At 41.9% G+C, this 18,024-nt stretch overlaps 1 protein-coding gene across 3 annotated transcripts in view; it reads right to left on the bottom strand.

The window, feature by feature from the left end:
- The window catches only part of PSME4 (proteasome activator subunit 4), a 60,521-nt gene that overhangs the window by 37,669 nt on the left and 4,828 nt on the right, over positions 1–18,024 (bottom strand). For 2 of the 3 annotated variants that reach the window (XM_061356869.1, XM_061356868.1), the window contains exons 2-11: positions 14,924–15,064; positions 14,174–14,290; positions 12,140–12,199; positions 8,287–8,331; positions 6,849–6,998; positions 5,318–5,381; positions 2,555–2,629; positions 1,917–2,039; positions 1,423–1,515; positions 260–525 (exon numbers count right to left, since the gene is read on the bottom strand). In XM_061356869.1, coding sequence (XP_061212853.1) covers positions 260–525; positions 1,423–1,515; positions 1,917–2,039; positions 2,555–2,629; positions 5,318–5,381; positions 6,849–6,998; positions 8,287–8,331; positions 12,140–12,199; positions 14,174–14,290; positions 14,924–15,064 — 1,134 coding nt within the window. The remainder of the gene's footprint in view (positions 1–259; positions 526–1,422; positions 1,516–1,916; positions 2,040–2,554; positions 2,630–5,317; positions 5,382–6,848; positions 6,999–8,286; positions 8,332–12,139; positions 12,200–14,173; positions 14,291–14,923; positions 15,065–18,024) is intronic. The other variant, XM_061356870.1, reaches the window with a different exon arrangement.

Here is an 18,024-nt window from a genome sequence, read left to right as displayed (position 1 = left end):
CACCTGAGGACAGCCCCATACTGCGCAAGCCATGACCAGCTCCCAGAACTATTCCATGTGCCAGGTGCCTCAAAACACACAAACCAAATATATTACAATTGAAACCAAAGTCCTCCCTCACTCCCTGTCCTGACTCAGGTGATAGCTCAGGGGTGCATTCACTGCAGCAAGGAAACTGCTTATCATTTAATACAACTGCTTTGTGTATTTATCTATTGGGAAGGGAACAGGGAAGTTGTAATGTTTCTGCAGAACTTACTTCTCCAGTACCGGCGGAATTACTAATTCAGGACGCATCAATGCAAGGTTCTGCAGGGCTTGGGCAGCCTCCAGGCTTCCAGTCTTACTAAACATAGCCAGGAGAACAGGTTGAATAATGCATTCTACAAAGTCTGTAACATCCTGGTCAGTAAGTTTGTGACTCTCCGGCACAGGAGTTAACCACGTCATCTTCTTGTAGCGCTCACGATGCAGCCTCCTCACAACACCACTGGGTAACCTCTGAAGCAGTTTCATCAGTTTGTTCTGTTGAATACACAAGAAATGCTGTTCAGTTAGTTGGCAGTAGCAGAGTCTGAGCTGCTGAATGTACAACAGAAATAGTAAAGCCAATATCCTGAAATTACATGACTGAGCAAAAGGAAACTCTGAAGAGCTCTAAAACACAGTGTTTGCAGCTTGTCATTAAACTTCAGTTCCCAAAATATCAGGAATTACACTGCCAGCACCATGCCTTATGATTTAAAAGATCATGAAAAATACCTACAAAGGTTTAGTCAAGAATTAAGATTACTTACCAACAGTTTTGGGACATCTCTGACAGCATTCTCTGCATATTCACATGTAAACAAGTAAGGTATTCTAGAACAAGCCAGCTCCTCTGGCACTGCTTTGGCCAGCCCTGCTATTTTAATCTGTACTTTCCACCAGCTATCAGAGGGAGATTCTTACTAGCAGAATGCTCTGCTAGCTGCACCATCAGAGAGCTACACTTCACCAAACCGGATATACACTGAAACTCTTTTTTCCTTGTTTAGATTTTGCTAACTTGGAGACAGCAGGTCAATAATACAAAAGCTATGTCACACAAGTCACACTGATGCTGTGTATCACCCTTCTTTAATGTGCTGGCCTCTTTTTCCCAGCTATCTATGAATTAGATGTCTAGTTTAGGCTTCTGAACCGCATTTGGGTTAGACATTTGAAGAATACCTGCATTTGCTGTGGTTCTGCCATCAAGCAAAAGTATGATTTGAATGACAGTACAATCACATCTTGGAAATGAAAAGTCTCAATATATATCCAACCAACAGACAATCTGGCTGCTGGAGCACATAATGCATCTATCAACATGTTTGAAGTGACAGGTTTGACTGTCAAAATTACAGCCAAAGTTATTGTCTTGACATGCAAAGAACTCACCAGCCAGCGCCCATTATTTGAAGGATGGTAGAAAGAGGCAATGCTATTGAACAAGCCAGACAGGTGCTTTTGCACTAGTTTACTTGGTCCACCCTGTAACAAATAAACCACAGTATTTTATTACATGGAATAAGTTAAATGAGCAGTTAACACAGTAAGTATAAGGTACAAGTGAGCACTCTCACCCCAGTCATACCCCACAAAGCATCAAATCACAGCAGCAAATCCCCTCCCTTCCCCACCCTCAGCTCAGCACTAAGGAGCAATTTCTCCCCATCACATCAGATGAGATTCACCCCTAAAAGAGTGATTCAATCCTTCAGCTGCCAGTAGCACTGGCAGCTGTGGATACACACTTGGAATGCAGATAACATTCATTTCCAGAATGGCACAGCCACTTCCATCAGCTAAACAGAACAAACACTCATGTTAAACACATACTTGCTCAAAGCTCTGCATTAGGTTTTATTTCCCTTCATGAAAAGGCTACTAACCATCATGGCTGTGATCCACATGACTGCATGCCCTACATCGTAAGCATTTGTCAGGAATCTTGGAACAACAACTTGGTTGCTTCCCACTGGAAGATTTAAACTCCTCAGAATTCTGGTGAAAATCTGAAAAGACAAACAATCACGTTGGCATAAATTACTTGATGGATTTATTACTTTTTGAATGATTTATTTTATGAATTTATACCACAGAACTGGCATAGGTTTTCTAATCAAAAGGTGTTTGGGGGTTTAAACAACATAAATGCTGTAAATCTTAGAAAAAGCTGAAAGATTCAAAAGGTCACACAGACTATTTATCAAGGAATACCACTAAGAGCCTTTTCCACAGTAACTACGTATTAGTTATACAATCAGATAGCACTTGCACAGTAAGATATGCTGTTGCTTCAGTTTGGTTTTGAGTCAGGTGATAACAGCAGCAACTTCCAGTGCTGCCTGGTACAAAAGGATGCTCAGATCTTCCCATCTTGAACTTAGGTCTTCAAATGAATGTACTTAATTTGAAAGAATGGCCCACTGCAATGTAAGATCCACATAGGGAAGATGAATGCTTCTTAGCGCAGGAACATCAGAGACTTAAAGCAAACAAGATAATTCCATAAAATGAGGACTATTACCTTTGGTACATACGGATCCCAGTCTATGTATCCAATGTTGTCAGTGGCCAAGCGAGCAAACAGATTTACTAGATGCTGAAAACAACCACAAAAGAAATATTTATTAGAATCATGATAAAAGATGCACACAGCCCTCAATCTACTTTACAGGTGCAAGAGAAAAGCTACTCATGGCACTACAGTGCTTGTAAAGGCAGATTTCACTTCATCAGGAGCCACCAATGACATCTTCCACAATGCATCGGGATTCCTGTCTTCAGGAGTCCAACTCATCACACATCTGAGCCCTTACAAAACAGGTAATTGTGATCTCAGTTCTGGCAGAAGCAGCCTGCCAGAACATATACCCCTTCCTCTTCAATATATATATATATATATACAAAAGATATATACCTTTTTAAATGCAAAGACATATTAATAGTACTTCTACAAGGTACACTCACACTTTCCCTTTCCCCATGCTCTGTGAATTAACGTGAAAGGCAGAATGCATTCACTACCATTTAAACTCTCAACCATTTATTGCTAGAGGAACTCTAAAGAACAGTAGATGAACAACAGACAAGCCTGAGCTATACACTGTGAAAGAGTTAAGCTTTTGCTAAGAAACATCCTTCCCCCTTTTGAGCCTTCCAGGGTAACCCTGAGCTGGAGCAGCTTAGCAAGAACATATGATTGCCAATTCATGTCATGGTGCTTCCTCATTACTAGAGCACACTCATGTGAGCTCAGTGTGGACATTGGCCTAAAACAGCATCTATATATAGACAAGAGAAGAAAATTCAACCAACACTGTTTGCTTCTGCAGGATCCATCCTACTTAAAGCAAGCTTGCCTGTGCTGATGGCTGTCACATCTGTAAGCTTTGGTTTAAGCACATCTGTGGCTTGTAAAGGTCACACCCTAGCTGTCAGAGGGGACAGCAGTATGTGACTGTGAGGAATTAGATACTCCACTGCCAGAGGACAGCTTCATGAGTCCAGAAGGAAACTGAAATATGTCTTCAGGAAAGAGTTATCAGGACTGAACAAATAAGAGATAAAGTCTGACTCCCATATCCTGATTGTGAGGAACCACAATCCACCAACACTCCTTTTATGAGCTTGTCCAAATAGGGAAATACCTCTTAGGTCTCCAAGAGCCTTGATGCTTCTATCAGTACCCTGAAGCCACAGCAAAGCCAAAAGGAACTGCCTTAAGCAATCCTGCCTTGTTCAGAGACAGATATCCACAGAAGAACGGTTCACCTCTCAGTCCGAAGGACATGATAGCTTTGGAAAACCCACAAATTCAGTTCAGGACAGGCACATCTGACACAGCCTGAAGACAAGTGTTCCATTTAAATTATCTACCTTAGATTATCTACCTTTTTGATACAGGAAATACCCACTGAAAAAAAATCCCTTACCACGCACAAAGGCAACTGATTCTATAGCTCCTCTTCAAACAGCGAGTCCAGCTCTGCCAAAACAAGCTGAGGAAAAGCTTGCAGCATAGAGGCTTAAATTGGATTGCACAGTCAGAACCCATATGTCTCGTTTTCTGCATCCAAGCCTGATGCAGTGAACATGCCTGCCCTTAAGATGCAGAGCAGACAGCAAAGGAAACAAGAAGTGAAAGCTTTGGGGGAAAAAATAAAGTTGTTGTGAGCAAACTGTCAGAACACAGTGGAAGAGGGAAAAAATATCAGAGACAGCTTATGAAAGAGTGTTGATGATTATTTGTTAGACCATTTGACAGAGACAAACCCAATCATGGTATTAAAGTGCAGGCTGTCATCTTCCTGTCAGAAAGACTAAATGGAACTGTGGGGTTTTGGAGAGCCAGCAGAAAGAGGCAATGTCTACAGACAATCTCAAATAGAGCTTTGGCAATCATCCTGTTCCAATCTGGATACTTGTCAACTGTTGAAGCAAAGACTGCCTGCCTTCCTTTGTGGTGGAACAAAACTCAAACCGGGAAGACCTACACACAAACCTTCTCACAAAGACACTGGGGTTCTGGAAATCAGGTGTCTCCAGAGACACTGGGAAGTGTACATCAGCAGGAGATCAGTAGGAGGAACAGATGGCCCATGAGCTTATGTTCATGTTCAGTATGAGAAAAAACGTGGTTATATGCCAAGTTTCACTGCACTAAAGCCAAGGCACAGGTCAGCTCCAACAGCAGCACCTAAGCTAAGAATGAGACTTGATTTTCTTTTCCAAGTTTGCATCTATAAGACACACAGTAAAAGACAGACAAGTACATGCTAAGTTATTTTACTTGAAAGAAATAGCCCAATGGTATTTTTGAGCAAGAGGAATACAGGTTCTTTACTGTATCTAAAACAAAGATGACAATAACTCACTGCAGTCAAGGCAAAGCATTGCTACTCAAAATTAGGGATCATGAAAGATCCATTAAGATATAAAAAATGGGACTTCACAGAATTCTAACTTACAGAAGCATCACAATAGCATCTTGCATCATCATAAGCATTAACAGGCACTCTGGAAAATGCCCACATTCCCAAGGCTGAAAAGAAAAGCTGCCCGAGCTCACCATTAAACACCGCTCCCCAAGCACAAGCGCACTCTCATTTAGCCAGCCAGTAATTGCTTGCTAACAATCATGAAGTTACTGTCTCTGCTTGTTTTGCTAGTTACAGCAGAAGGAAAACAACAATCCATTATACCACTGTTGGACTTCAGTGCCTTGCAAACAAGTGGCAGAAACATGTAAATGCATTTCTTTTAGTGTAGGTAGAAAGTAAATACTTACCCCTTCCCATTGGGGAAGGTTCTGAACTGACACCCAAAGGCCTATAAATTCATCGAACCAGAGCCTACAAGAGAGCAGAATCAAAGAAAGTTACTTTGATTACAGTTAAATGTTGTGAAAGCAGCTCCCTTACTGGGTTTATCTCTCACTTTGCAAGGTGACTGCAAGAACTCACCTGCCCCTCAACTCATTCAGCATGAACCAGGATCAGCACTGACAGGCTTATGTCACTTTGTTTCCCACTGCATCCCCTCTACCCGCAAATCTGAACCTCAGTTTCAGTGCTTGCTTCTTCTACCTCCCCTGCTCTCACTCTTGTTTGAACCCTTCCTTTCACACAAGTGTTTCACCAGCAGTTTCCTTATCTACATCAGTTTCACCATTACACTTTGCCATCTCAACAAAGGTAAACCAGCTGAAAATAAATCACACTTCATTTCCCTCTACCTTAAAATTAAAATTTGTCCTTACTGACCAATGGTTACAAGTGTCAAGAGCGTCTATTCTGAATTCACCTGAAGCCAATGATGCAAACCCTCCATACCAGTCCCTCAGATTGCAGGTATAAACTATATTTACCCCCTTTGTTGAAGTTTTCAGTAACCCCATGCAACGAATGTACTTTTAAGCTCACAGCCTAAGTAATCTCTATATGCACTGAACATCACTGGCTTGCACTTTGAAGTTCAATAGTTCTACCTTAAATATGACCCAGATACTGTCCTGCCCTGTTAAAGTTTCTCCTTTAATTCTGAAACTCATTTCCTGTAGCTCTCATAGAACCCCAGCCTGGTTTGCGTTGAAGGGACCTTAAAGTTCCTCCAGCTCCAACCCCTGCCATGGGCAGGGACCCCTCCAAGCCCCTGTGTCCAACCTGGCCCTGAACACTGCCAGGGATGGGGCAGCCACAGCTTCCTTATATCAAATCTATATCTCCCCTCTGGCAAGTTAAAGCCATTCCCCCTTGTCCTGTCACTACATCCCCTTGTAAAAAGCCCTTCTCAAGGTTTCCTGTAGGCCCCATTTAGGTACTGGTAGACTGCTTTAAGGTCTCCCCTGAGTCTTCTCCAGGCTTCTCTTGTCTCACATTTCAAACCTTGACTGAACTGAAGACCTCCACCTCCAGTTCCGTATTTGTAGTAAGAGCTGTATTTTATCCTACATGAAGGACTTGTTGGAATCTGGCCCAAATGAAATAAAAGGTAGGACTTAAAGCTCTGCTATGGTTAATGATTTTTACTTGCAAGACTATTCCTTCAGGATTAAAAGTGCACTTAATTCAATTTAGCTTGCTTTGTTGTGTACCCCGTGTCTTCCCTGGAGAAGGGAGAACTCCTTTGAGAACAGACACTACACAATTCCCCCAGGTTACTTTCACAAAAGAATGCTGACAGAACGTCTTGAATTCCTTCCAACAATGCTCTTAAAAGCCACCATTCATTTTGCTGGTTGAGTTCAAGCCACCCTGTGAAAGATCATCAGTTGCATTTGCAACAGAACACTACACCAACAGACACTCGCTTGCACTTACTTGAAACCCTTCTGGTGAAGGGCAGGAGGAAGGGTTGTGGGTAGGAATAGCTCAAAGTAGGTTATAGCCTTTTGCATGGTAACATCAAAAGGACACATTAAAGGCCTCCATTCATCCAGCATCTCTGCAGTGGCATCTTCTGGAAAATACCTGAAAGCAAGGAAACCACTTAAGCTTGGCTTGAAAGTTTGGGTCTTGTTAAAGCATATTTAAAACTATTCACTAATCTGTCATAAATCTTAGCTCCCAGGAAGAGCATGAGTACAGGGGCAATAGACAGGCAGTCCTCCACCCCACTCAACCTTCACAGAGTTAAGAGCAAGGACACCACGTGCATCATTCAAGACCACAAATGTCAGAAGGATCTGGTCTTGCTCAACCAGATAAGGTTCTGTAGAACGCAAAACCGTTTAAATGTGAAGGCTGGTCAGAAAAAAACTCAAACAACTATTTACATTTGATGCAATATGGAAAAAAGATTACTTAAAGTATGAAGAATATTTATAGGAGCATTAGAAGAATGCTGGTTATTTAATTCTTTTAAAACCCCTAAATATCCAAGCACTGCACTATTTAAAATGCACACCAGATGTAACTGTTTATACAACATAACTATTGCACTTGATGTGGGACCAACTGGAAGCACCATCATCAGTGTCCCAACCTTAAGTCAGAATTCTCAAGAGACAAATATCACATTTCCTTTTTTAACACTCTGCTTCAAGTGACTTTCACATTCATACCAGCTACCAGAAAAATCAATGCTGGAAATAAGGGGTTTTATTTAGCTACAGAACCACACATATCTGGGAGATGTGTTGTTTTATCCTTATGCTTCTTACACTAGCAGTGTGTGTTTAGAACAGCATCTCCTATTGGGCTGTTCAACAGAGTAGCATCAGTGTGTGGAGCAACTACTTCCATGAAAGCAGATGATAACTACAAAAGGTTGTACAGCCAGTAGTAAATAAGTCTCTTCTCTGCATCTCTGCTATATCCTAAGCTGTGAGCAAAGTCAGTTAGTGCAGAGAGCACTGGATCAGGCACACACACTCCCAGTGAACACAACAGCACAGAAGGGCAAAGGCAGTGGTGGCCTTATCTAGTGATATATGGCTTAACTATTAACAGATTTTCCACCAAGGGTGTTCAAAAGCAAAACCAAACGACCTTACACTTTGTTTAGATATTATAACATAGAACGTGCCTGTCGCTATTTTCATTTTAAGCAACCTAAAACCTGGGGTATTGATCATCCATAATGCAGTAAACCTGAAAAGTCTCTACCCTTCACCAAAACCTTCTTAAATGAACTGGGACATCAGCCAGGGAATGACTTCAGTTTAAAACCAAAAAATCCACCCTAATTTTCTGCCCCCTCTTAATGTAATATTAAGGATGCAGGCTTTAAACCCCCCCCCAGACAACACACACTTACGGTCTGCAGCTCTTCACCAGTGTTTTCAGAACGCTTTCTACAGAACTGAAACAAGAAAGATAACATCAGGGATGGTGTGTTACCTAATTTCAGTGACAGCAGAAAAACAACCATTTGCTGATTTCTCCCTCAAGAGATTAAGATAATGTTGATGCAATTAGATGTCCTCTGTGAACATGCAGTAGCTAACTGCCTTCTACACAGACTAATCACAATGACTCAAATTCCCAGTCCTACTTTTCATACACTGCTTTTGTATTTAACGCAGTTAAGTGGTAAGTGAAGAATTATTATCATTTATTGTAAGTAATATCCTACATTTCACCCATGAACAACCAACAGAGCAAGGTAACTCCTCAGGGAAGTTGAAAACACAAACAGGAAAATGGGGTTTATGGACTTCATAAATATTTGCAAGATAGATAAAGGCAACAGACTTCAGAAAGCTGCTATTATTATACTCCAAACACATATCTGCCTTTTCAATCTGGTTTGGGGGTTTGTCATTGGTTATTTCATTAGTTTCCCTCTAACTGCTGGTTTTAAAAGGGTTTTCATCCATTGCAAGGAAACTTGTCTGAGAAATCATTTGAACACAAACTGCCACAGGATGCCATCAACCACTTAAAACAAGATTAAACCTCACAACACACTCAAAAAACAAAAGGGAGGGGAGGAGAGAGATATATCAGTGGGACCATAAAAGTGGCAAATTGTCACATTCTTCACATTTTGTCTTTATTGCAAGACAAGCTCCAGACTATTGCACTTTTACCAAAAACCATTCCCTGAATGAACAAGAAAAGTTCTGGCAGAACTTGCTACATCTTCTAGATACACTTTGTGTACTTTTAATAGAGAAATTGCATCCTTCAGCTCATCATCAAAACCTACCATACAGGACTGCTACTGTGATCAGGAAAAGATGATGCAGATGGATCACCTTTAGAATTCTACCAAAGATCAGCTTAGGTCAATTCATTCTGAGACACAGCAGTACTGGGCATGCACACACTCTCCCTTTAGTCGTCTACAAAACACACTGATCCCATGCAAGCCAGGAGAACTATAAAATGGATAAACCACCATTTCCCTCCAATACCTCCACACTCAGTGCAGGCCAGCACAAGCCCACCCAGCCTGCACACCACCACTTCAGCTCAAGCAGTGCTCCAGGAGATGAAAAGTTCTTTATGTTTTATGGAACAGTGACCAAGTAAATCCATGGCCTCTCCCGGAAGGAAAAGTCTGAGCTGATTGACAGCTTCTAAAATACGAAGGGGAATGGGCAACCATTCATTAGAGAGAAATGAGATCACTCTGCAAGAAGCTCATCAAGATTCTGGGTTAAAGTGAATAGTGTTCTTGAGAGTTAGGAAACAGATAACGGCTGTTCCAAGAGGGAATAAACAGAGCATGAACCAGCACATTCCTTAAGAGCATTAAAGATTAACACGAAAGATGATTGCGTGGCCAAATAAGAAAGCCATCCCTGTTCTATCACACATCACTGGAGGAAACTGTGACTAAGGACAATGTGAAGGACAGAGGAGTTTTAAGGAACACCAATGCCAGAGATCACCAAATGTTTCTAATTCACAAGTTTTCAGTTAGATCCCAGCATGTGTTTGTGGAAGAGAGCAAAGGAGAAAGATTGGAAGGGACAGTCCATCCCTGGCAGTGATCAAGGCCAGGTTGGAGGGAGCAGGGAGCAAGCTGCTCTAGTGGAAGGTGTCCCTGCTCATGGCAGGGGTTGGAACTGGATGAGCTTTAAGGTCCTTTCCAACCCTAACTATTCCATGATCCCATGTCCTTGCCTGTCGTCTGATCACAAATTTAGAATGGAAGCTAGAAAGAAACAAACGGCAGTAATTTTGTACTTAAGGAAACTTCCGTCCAAGACACACTGGAGCACCTCCTGTATGGAGCCAGGCTGAGAAAGTTGGGGCTGTTCAGCCTGGAGAAGAGAAGCTGCATGGAGACCTCAGAGCAGCTTCCAGTATCTGAAGGGGGCCTATAGGGATGCTGGGGAGGGACTCTTCATCAGGGACTGTAGTGACAGGACAAGGGGTAATGGGTTCAAACTGAAACAGGGGAAGTTTAGATTGGATATAAGGAGGAAATTCTTTCCTGTTAAGGTAGTGAGGCACTGGAATGGGTTGCCCAGGGAAGTTGTGAATGCTCCATCCCTGGCAGTGTTCAAGGCTAGGTCAGACGAGGCCTCGGGCGAGATGGTTTAGTGTGAGGTGTCCCTGCCCATGGCAGGGGGGTTGGAACTGGGTGATCCTAAGGCCCTTTCCAACCCTAACTATACTATGATTCTATGATTCTAAGTACAGAACACATCTTGTACAACCCCCATTTGATGACTACTAGTTAGAAAGGAACAGGACAATATAGCTGGGAAGAAGAGACTGCTGGTTACTGGTTTCATTATCACTTTGAACCCACTCAAATCTCTTAGTGGCTCCTGCTCCACTCTTGGTTAGACTTTCTGTGTACCTGTTACTGCTGAAGTGCTCACAAAGATCTACAGTTGTCACACACAAACTTGTGTCTGAAATCCAACACTAAACCAGCCAGGAAACAAGAGAGCACAACAGCAAACAAGGATATACATAAATGACACAGGATTGCATCAGCCTGCTGTGGTTTGTACTCCTGGTCAGGTATTTAATGCTGACCACTTGGATAAGGTATTAAAACCTTTGTAACAGGGAGATAATGAAGCCACATACATAGGAAGGTATCTCCTATTAGTAACTGAAGAGGAAAATGCCTCATGCCATTGACTTTGTTTTTAGTTCCTGCTTATTACCTGAAGTATTATTAGATCATTATTATCATCTTGCCACATGGATATATCAAAAAGCATCAGCAATACTATTAACCCCTATCACCACTCATCATTTTGGCACTGGATGTTCATTTTCTTCTTTTAGGAAGGCCATGACCATATTAATTTGTAAATCTGGGTTGTTTTCCCTGCCTTTTCAAGGAGACTCATGTTTCAGATAAAACAACACATAAACTGACACTGTTGCCTATTCCATAATCGAAAAGCAGTAAAACACTGTTTCCAGGACACATTCTAGCCCTGTGGTGGACACTCCATTACAACAGCTTAAATTAAGACAATGAAAAAGCAACCAGCTGTACTCTCATTAATGATTTCAGTGACTTTCTAACTGCAGTTTGTGAGCCAAATATCAGTATCTTATTGGATTAGTACAGCTAAATACTTCTACCTAAAAGCCCCCAAACAAAGCAAACCAACAGCAATTGCACTCCACTCCTACCAGTGTTCTGTACTTATATATCCACCAAACCTCCCGATAAGGTTTTTGCTGCAAAAATTCACAGTCAGCTCTGCCAATAGACAAACTCAGCTTCACACTCCACAGCTACAAGGCTGTTGCCGGGTGGATTTTCCAGACCCTATTACCTCACTGCTAAAGCACTTTCCATGATTTCATCGTTTTTAATAGTAAGGTACACTGCCTCTGTGACATGCACTCCTACAGCAAAGCTCATTCTGGCCACATTCAGACACAGTGATTATTCAAATGTCAATTTTCCCTTCCATTTGACCCTTGGAATAGATATGCTGGTTAAATTAGTTAGATGTAGCCACTGTATCAGCCACTTGACACACGCTGTATCTTGGTCCCCATTAGAAAGGTTGACATACAGTGCGACATTCTCATAAACAGTGGTGTCATGTTAACATTGGTTTTCCAGTACAATTATTTATGCAGGAAATGACACTTGTGTGGCAAGTGTTATGATTGAACAGAACATGCACAAGATGACACATCGGCCAGAGCTGAACAGAACAAAAAGTCTTTCTTACCACCTATGTAATACATTAAGCACAAATGTTTTAGGTGAAGACAAGCCTGGTCGATATGAACTGAATGTAAAAAACAAAACAAAACACAAAAATAAGATAAAATTAAAACAGGTCTTAATTTAACAGCTCTAAATCTAATCAATCAGCTTGTAGAAGTCTCACTTGATTTGCACCAAAAAGATATCCCTCAGAATTGATGTTAAAAAGGATAAGCACCGTATGAGAAGAAATCGCACTGCATATTCAGGTAGAGTGTGTGCTATCTATGCAGTTAATAGAAGCTGCGTATTGCAGATGGACCACCACAACCAATACCTTCCTCCCAGATTAACCTCCTTTCCCCTCCTGGAAAAGCCCCCTTCCCACTACACCAGCATCACACACTGGACCACAGCCCCACAGAGCAAAGTAAGCAGCTTCCCAAGGTGCTAGCACATGCCTAGAAGGAACCAACTACAAAAGGTTCTGCTCTTCTGGATTTTCACTTACAAGTAGTATCTACAGTGAGCAAAATAGTGTAATTGAGCAGAATGATTCTTCCAACTATGTAGCCATCAGAGAAAATTAGCATGAAATGCTCTAGTAACAAGATACAAGGCTACAACACGTATTTTGTTTGTGTCACTGATCAGCAAGAGGACCTTCCACTCAGCAGAAGGGATCAGTGGTGGCACTTCAACATCCCTGGGCAGAAAGGGATGATTTTTAAAGCAAGTATTTTCACCTTCATTTCTTTACATGAAGTTTCTATTCAAACAAGCATCATGAGCTCTCCATGTAATATCTTTTATAATCTGGAACGTATAGAGCAGGACCTTCTCTAATTGGAATTATTAGGAAATCTGGAGAGTTTGACAGATGGGGAGGGATCGGCAGCACGAAGAAAGAACAGAAACAAGTTTTCATTTTAAAATCAGTCAAACATTTGTAACATCCTTAACTGGGAAAAAAATTATTCATCCATACCATCACTTTGAAAATCTGTGTATGTATTTTCTGTAAAAAGTACTTCACTTTCCTTTCTGTGTGCACAGACTCACACCTAGATTCCAGGTACTAGCAATGATTACAGCACATATATTCCAAGAACAGTACCACTTATCTTTCTCCAAAACTCCTATTGTGTTATGAACCGGAAGAGCAGAATTTAACTTGACTATTTGTGCTCTCTTTGGCTGGGATAGAGTTAATTTTCTCCATAATAGCTGGCATGTTGTGGATTCCTGCTGAAAGCAGTGCTGATAACCCAGGGATGCTTTTCTTATCACTAAGCAGTGCTTACACAGAGCTAAGGCCTTTTCTGCTTCACCCCACAGGAGCTGGTGGTGCACAAGGAGTTGAGACAGGACACAGCCAGGACAACTGATCCCAACTGACCCAAGGGATGTTCCAGACCATAGGATGTCATGCTCAGAATATAAAGATGGGGGAAGAAGGTAGTGGGGGCACATTCAGAGTGATGGCATTTGTCTTCCCAAGTCATCGTGACGCTTTCCTGGGGATGGCTGAATACCTGCCTGACCATAGGAAGTGGTGAATGATGGATTCCTTGTTTTGCTTTGCTTGTGTGTGTGGCTTTTGCTTTCCCTCTTCAATTTGCTTTATCTCAACCCATGAGTTTTCTCACTTTTACCCTTCTGATTCTCTCCCCACCTCCTCAGGAGGCAGTGAAGGAGCAGCTGTGTGGGGCTCAGCTGCAACTGGGGTTAAACCACAATAACATTAAAAAAAACAAAACAACATCTAATCTGTTAGACTGTGAGATATCATCCTAAAATATGTTGATGAAGACCCCATATTTAGAAATTAACTCAATCACATTAATGAAGAGAGAAACATCATCACAACCAGTTCACTGGCAGGATAGACAGGATTTAGTTCAGTCTCGCACAATATTACTGAAATACACTTCATGAAAATAGAATCAAAATATTTACTGTGTATCAAATTCCAACTATTAAAAGCAAATTACAAAGTACTTGAACGCATTACAGGTACTTATAGCTTATCAAATGGTTTAAAATGCAAACTTACTTGGGAAACCAATTCAATCCAAGGTTTTCTGTTTTGGAGTATAATATCCTTTCTAACATTTCATAAAGTGGTCTCCATGGCAATTCCAAATCATCCCTGGAAAGCAGCTCTTTTTTCCTAATAGAAAACAAAACAACAACAAGCACTTTAGGTTTAAACATTCACATGGACGCACTGTGCATCACAATGTCTCAGGTCACTGCTTTGAACCATGCTTAGCTTTAGTGCTTGGCACAAGCTTCAGCAAGGTCAGGCCAGAAAGCAGCTGGCCACTTGCAGTATTTCTGCAACCACAGAAGCTGTCAAGACCTTCAGGATAACTCTGAGTGAAACAAACATTCTCATGTTGTGAGACACATCTTTATGTTCTCCCTACTTGAGATTCAACCTGAACACTTGGCTCTCTAACAGGGGGAAAAAAACTGACATTCTTTCAATTCCACTCCTAAAGCTTGGGAGTGTGAAAGGTGTCTGCATCATGAGAACTCCTTTTAACCAATATCATCTGTACAGTGGATGACCACGTGAAGTAACATGTAATAGAACATACTATTACATTAAGGCCAGGTTGGATGGGGCTTGGAGCAAGCTGCTCTAGTGGAAGGTGTCCCTGCCTGTGGCAGGGGGTTGGAACTGGATGAGCTTTAAGGTCCCTTCCAACCTAAACCATTCTAGGATTCCACGATTACAGTATATTGAGCAACTCAAGTAATCAACTACTTTCCACAGTCAGCAGAAACCCATACTCACTTGAGCAGGTTTATCAAGAGGCGTGCAAATCCCTGCATCATGCTGATCTCCAGCCTTGGGATTGTTACCAACTCGTACAACAGTTTGATGAAAAGCACATGATCTTCTCTGCTAAACTTTCTCCCATATAATCGGATATACCTGCAACCAAAACACCCAGTGAGTCAGCAATACATTCAAACATTTCCATTATACCCCAGACCTGAGACAGACTCTGTGTGACTTGGTGTTTAATGACACAAAACTAAAACCTGGTTCACAAGCACAACAAATAAGAGGATGAAAGCTTATGCAAAGGGAGATGAACAACTGAAACTAACCACAGGAAGAAAAGCAATGACCAAATAAAGCTTACAGTCTTCTAAGATTCAACTCATACCATAACTTCATGCTCGCACCAGATACCACAAAAACAAAGATCACAGTCTTTCACCCCAGCTCGAACTCTACCAGCCGTTAAAAATTTTGTACTTCCATATCCCCATGTATTTATTTCTTTTAATAAAAAACCAACCACACAACAGCTCTCACAAGCAGCCTTATTGTACCCAATCCCTGTTGGCAGGGGCACTTTCGGAATCCACAATCCAGAAACTAATAATAATAATCAAGTAAAGTCCAAATCTGAGCACTTCCAGTAAGGGTGCAAAACTGATTTAGACACTGAGCTTTGCTGGTGGTGTCTCCCACTGCTGTCGCTGATACTATCTTAAGAGGGTGCAGATCCATTTGGACTAACTCTGGAAGAAGTGCTTGCTAATTTCAGCTTGAAAAAAATACATTCAAAGTCTTAAAATACATTCGAAGTCTTAAAACACATTCTGCACCAAAAAACCTATAGAAGGTTCTAGTGCAGCATTTCACATGCCACACACTATAAATCACCACTCACCAAGGAAGCACACATTCCTTTTCATTACTGTTCCAACTACTCTTAGCAATTCATAAGAAACATTACTATACTTTGTCCTCCAAGTAGCAGTTGGACAAAGCATGTAAGATACAAACCCCTATAAAACAACTTTTAGAGAAGCCTGTTCACTGTTTTCATTTTGTAGAGCTTGGACTGATTTGTAGCCAAACACACACTCATGGTGCATCAAGGCTCGCTCTGGTATCATGAAGAATGTCAAATCTCACACTGTTGATGTGGTACACAGAGCAGCACACAGCTCTGAAGGACTCCTCAAAAATCACAGAGTCCTAAACTGGTTTGTGATGGAAGGGATCTTGAAGCTCATCCAGCTCCAACCCCTTCCACTGGAGCAGCTTGCTCCAAGCCCCTGTGTCCAACCTGGCCTTGAGCACTGCCAGGGATGGGGCAGCCACAGCTTCTCTGGGCACCCTGTGCCAGCGCCTCAGCACCCTCACAGGGAAGAGCTTCTGCCTAAGAGTTCAGCTCAGTCTCCCCTGTTCTGGCAGGTTCAAGCCATTCCCCTTGGCCTGTCCCTACAGGCCCTTGTCCCAAGCCCCTCTCCAGCTTTCCTGCAGCCCCTTTAGGCACTGGAGCTGCTCTAAGGTCTCCCCTTCAGGAGCCTTCTCTTCTCCAGGCTGCCCCAGCCCAGCTCTCTCAGCCTGGCTCCAGAGCAGAGCTGCTCCAGCCCTCACAGCATCTCCATGGCCTCCTCTGGCCTCACTCCAACAGCTCCACGTCCCTCTTGTGCTGCTGCCCCAGAGCTGGGCACAGGACTCGGGGGGTGGTCACTGCCAGTGGGAGAACTGACTACTTGAGAACTAAAAATCAGATCACTTAATACAATACACTTACATGGAACACACTTCACACATTGACACAAGATACGTGGGATTTAAGTACTGCTGGAGTATTTTATTCTACTTAGCTGTTCCTCAATTTAAAGCCAAATTATCTCTGCATTTCTAGGATCACCCACAGCTAGATCTGACCAAAAGGAGGTGGTTTGCATAAATACACATAACACCAAGACCTCTTGCTCCTTCCTTGCAAGATTTTTCCCAGCCTTCTTGCTGCAGCTGCCTTTGAAGACACCATGGAAGAGCAGCAAGGCTCTGGCAAACCAGAAACCACCACTTTTCACAGAAAAAAAGAGAAAACCTTTCTCCTCTTTCCAATTCCCTTTCCCCACTGATTTCAAGGGGGGATTTCTCCGTTTGATGGGCAGTATTTTCACTAATGCTCATTTCAACATATTTTACTTACTTGAAATAGAGAAGGAAGGAAACTAAATACAGGAACTGAAATGATCTGGATTACCTACCTACACAATTATACCAACAGCTGAACACCTACACTTTTCACATACATAAAACGGACACGCAAAAAGAATCCTTGGGGTGGGGGGAAAGGGGTGGCACTTGATTTTGTGAGGGTTAACAGAAGCATATAACAATCATACATCTTTTAACTGCAGTATTCTCCCTCCTAAAAGCACCCACTGCTCATAGGCTGTATGTGAGGAACTCGGTGTAAGAGTGTGAAAGCTTTTTTCAAGCTGTATCAGGACAAGACAAGAATTTCATAAGCAGACATGAGAGCTATTCCCAGACTCCCAAAGGAAAAGCATATGCTTTGAAAACACAAGCAAATCAGAGGCATTCTCTATGCCCATAAGAAATGGCCAGCCATACAGACCTATTGCTCCCACAGAGTCATTTCCCTCAGTCTTCTCTTACTGTTCAACAAAAGATGGTGTTTGATGCAGTGACAAACATGAAAAGAGTTTGCCTACAAGAGTGTTTGCACTGTTCAGGCCAGCACACATCTGGGAATTAAAACACCACTTACACAGCAACACCAAGGGCTCCTTTCACCATGGAACAGAGGATTCTAGAACTGTTAATAACTTTAACCTTTAATAACTTCCATTTCATTATCCTTCAGTCATATGCACTTGCCTGGACTTCTCCACTCTCATAATACTAGGGATAAAGCAACAAAGAATACTGGTTTCTTTTCTTCATATGATTAAAAAGAAGAAAATGCAGAAGCCTGAAAAAATACAATTTAACAACAAAGAAACACTGTGAAGAGATCCAATTAATCTGCCACTGCTGCTATATATAACCAAAGTGTTTGGCTGGTTACCTTTCCTGCTACTTGCTACCAGCAGTTCTATGCTACA

The sequence above is a fragment of the Neopsephotus bourkii genome, unplaced genomic scaffold (assembly GCF_033783945.1).
Source record: "Neopsephotus bourkii isolate Nb327-2 ecotype Australia unplaced genomic scaffold, CSIRO-AGI_Nbou_v1 NB_873, whole genome shotgun sequence".
Taxonomy (NCBI): Eukaryota; Metazoa; Chordata; class Aves; order Psittaciformes; family Psittacidae; genus Neopsephotus; species Neopsephotus bourkii.
Note: the sequence above shows the minus strand (reverse complement) of the source record. Positions and strands in the feature narration are given on the sequence as shown.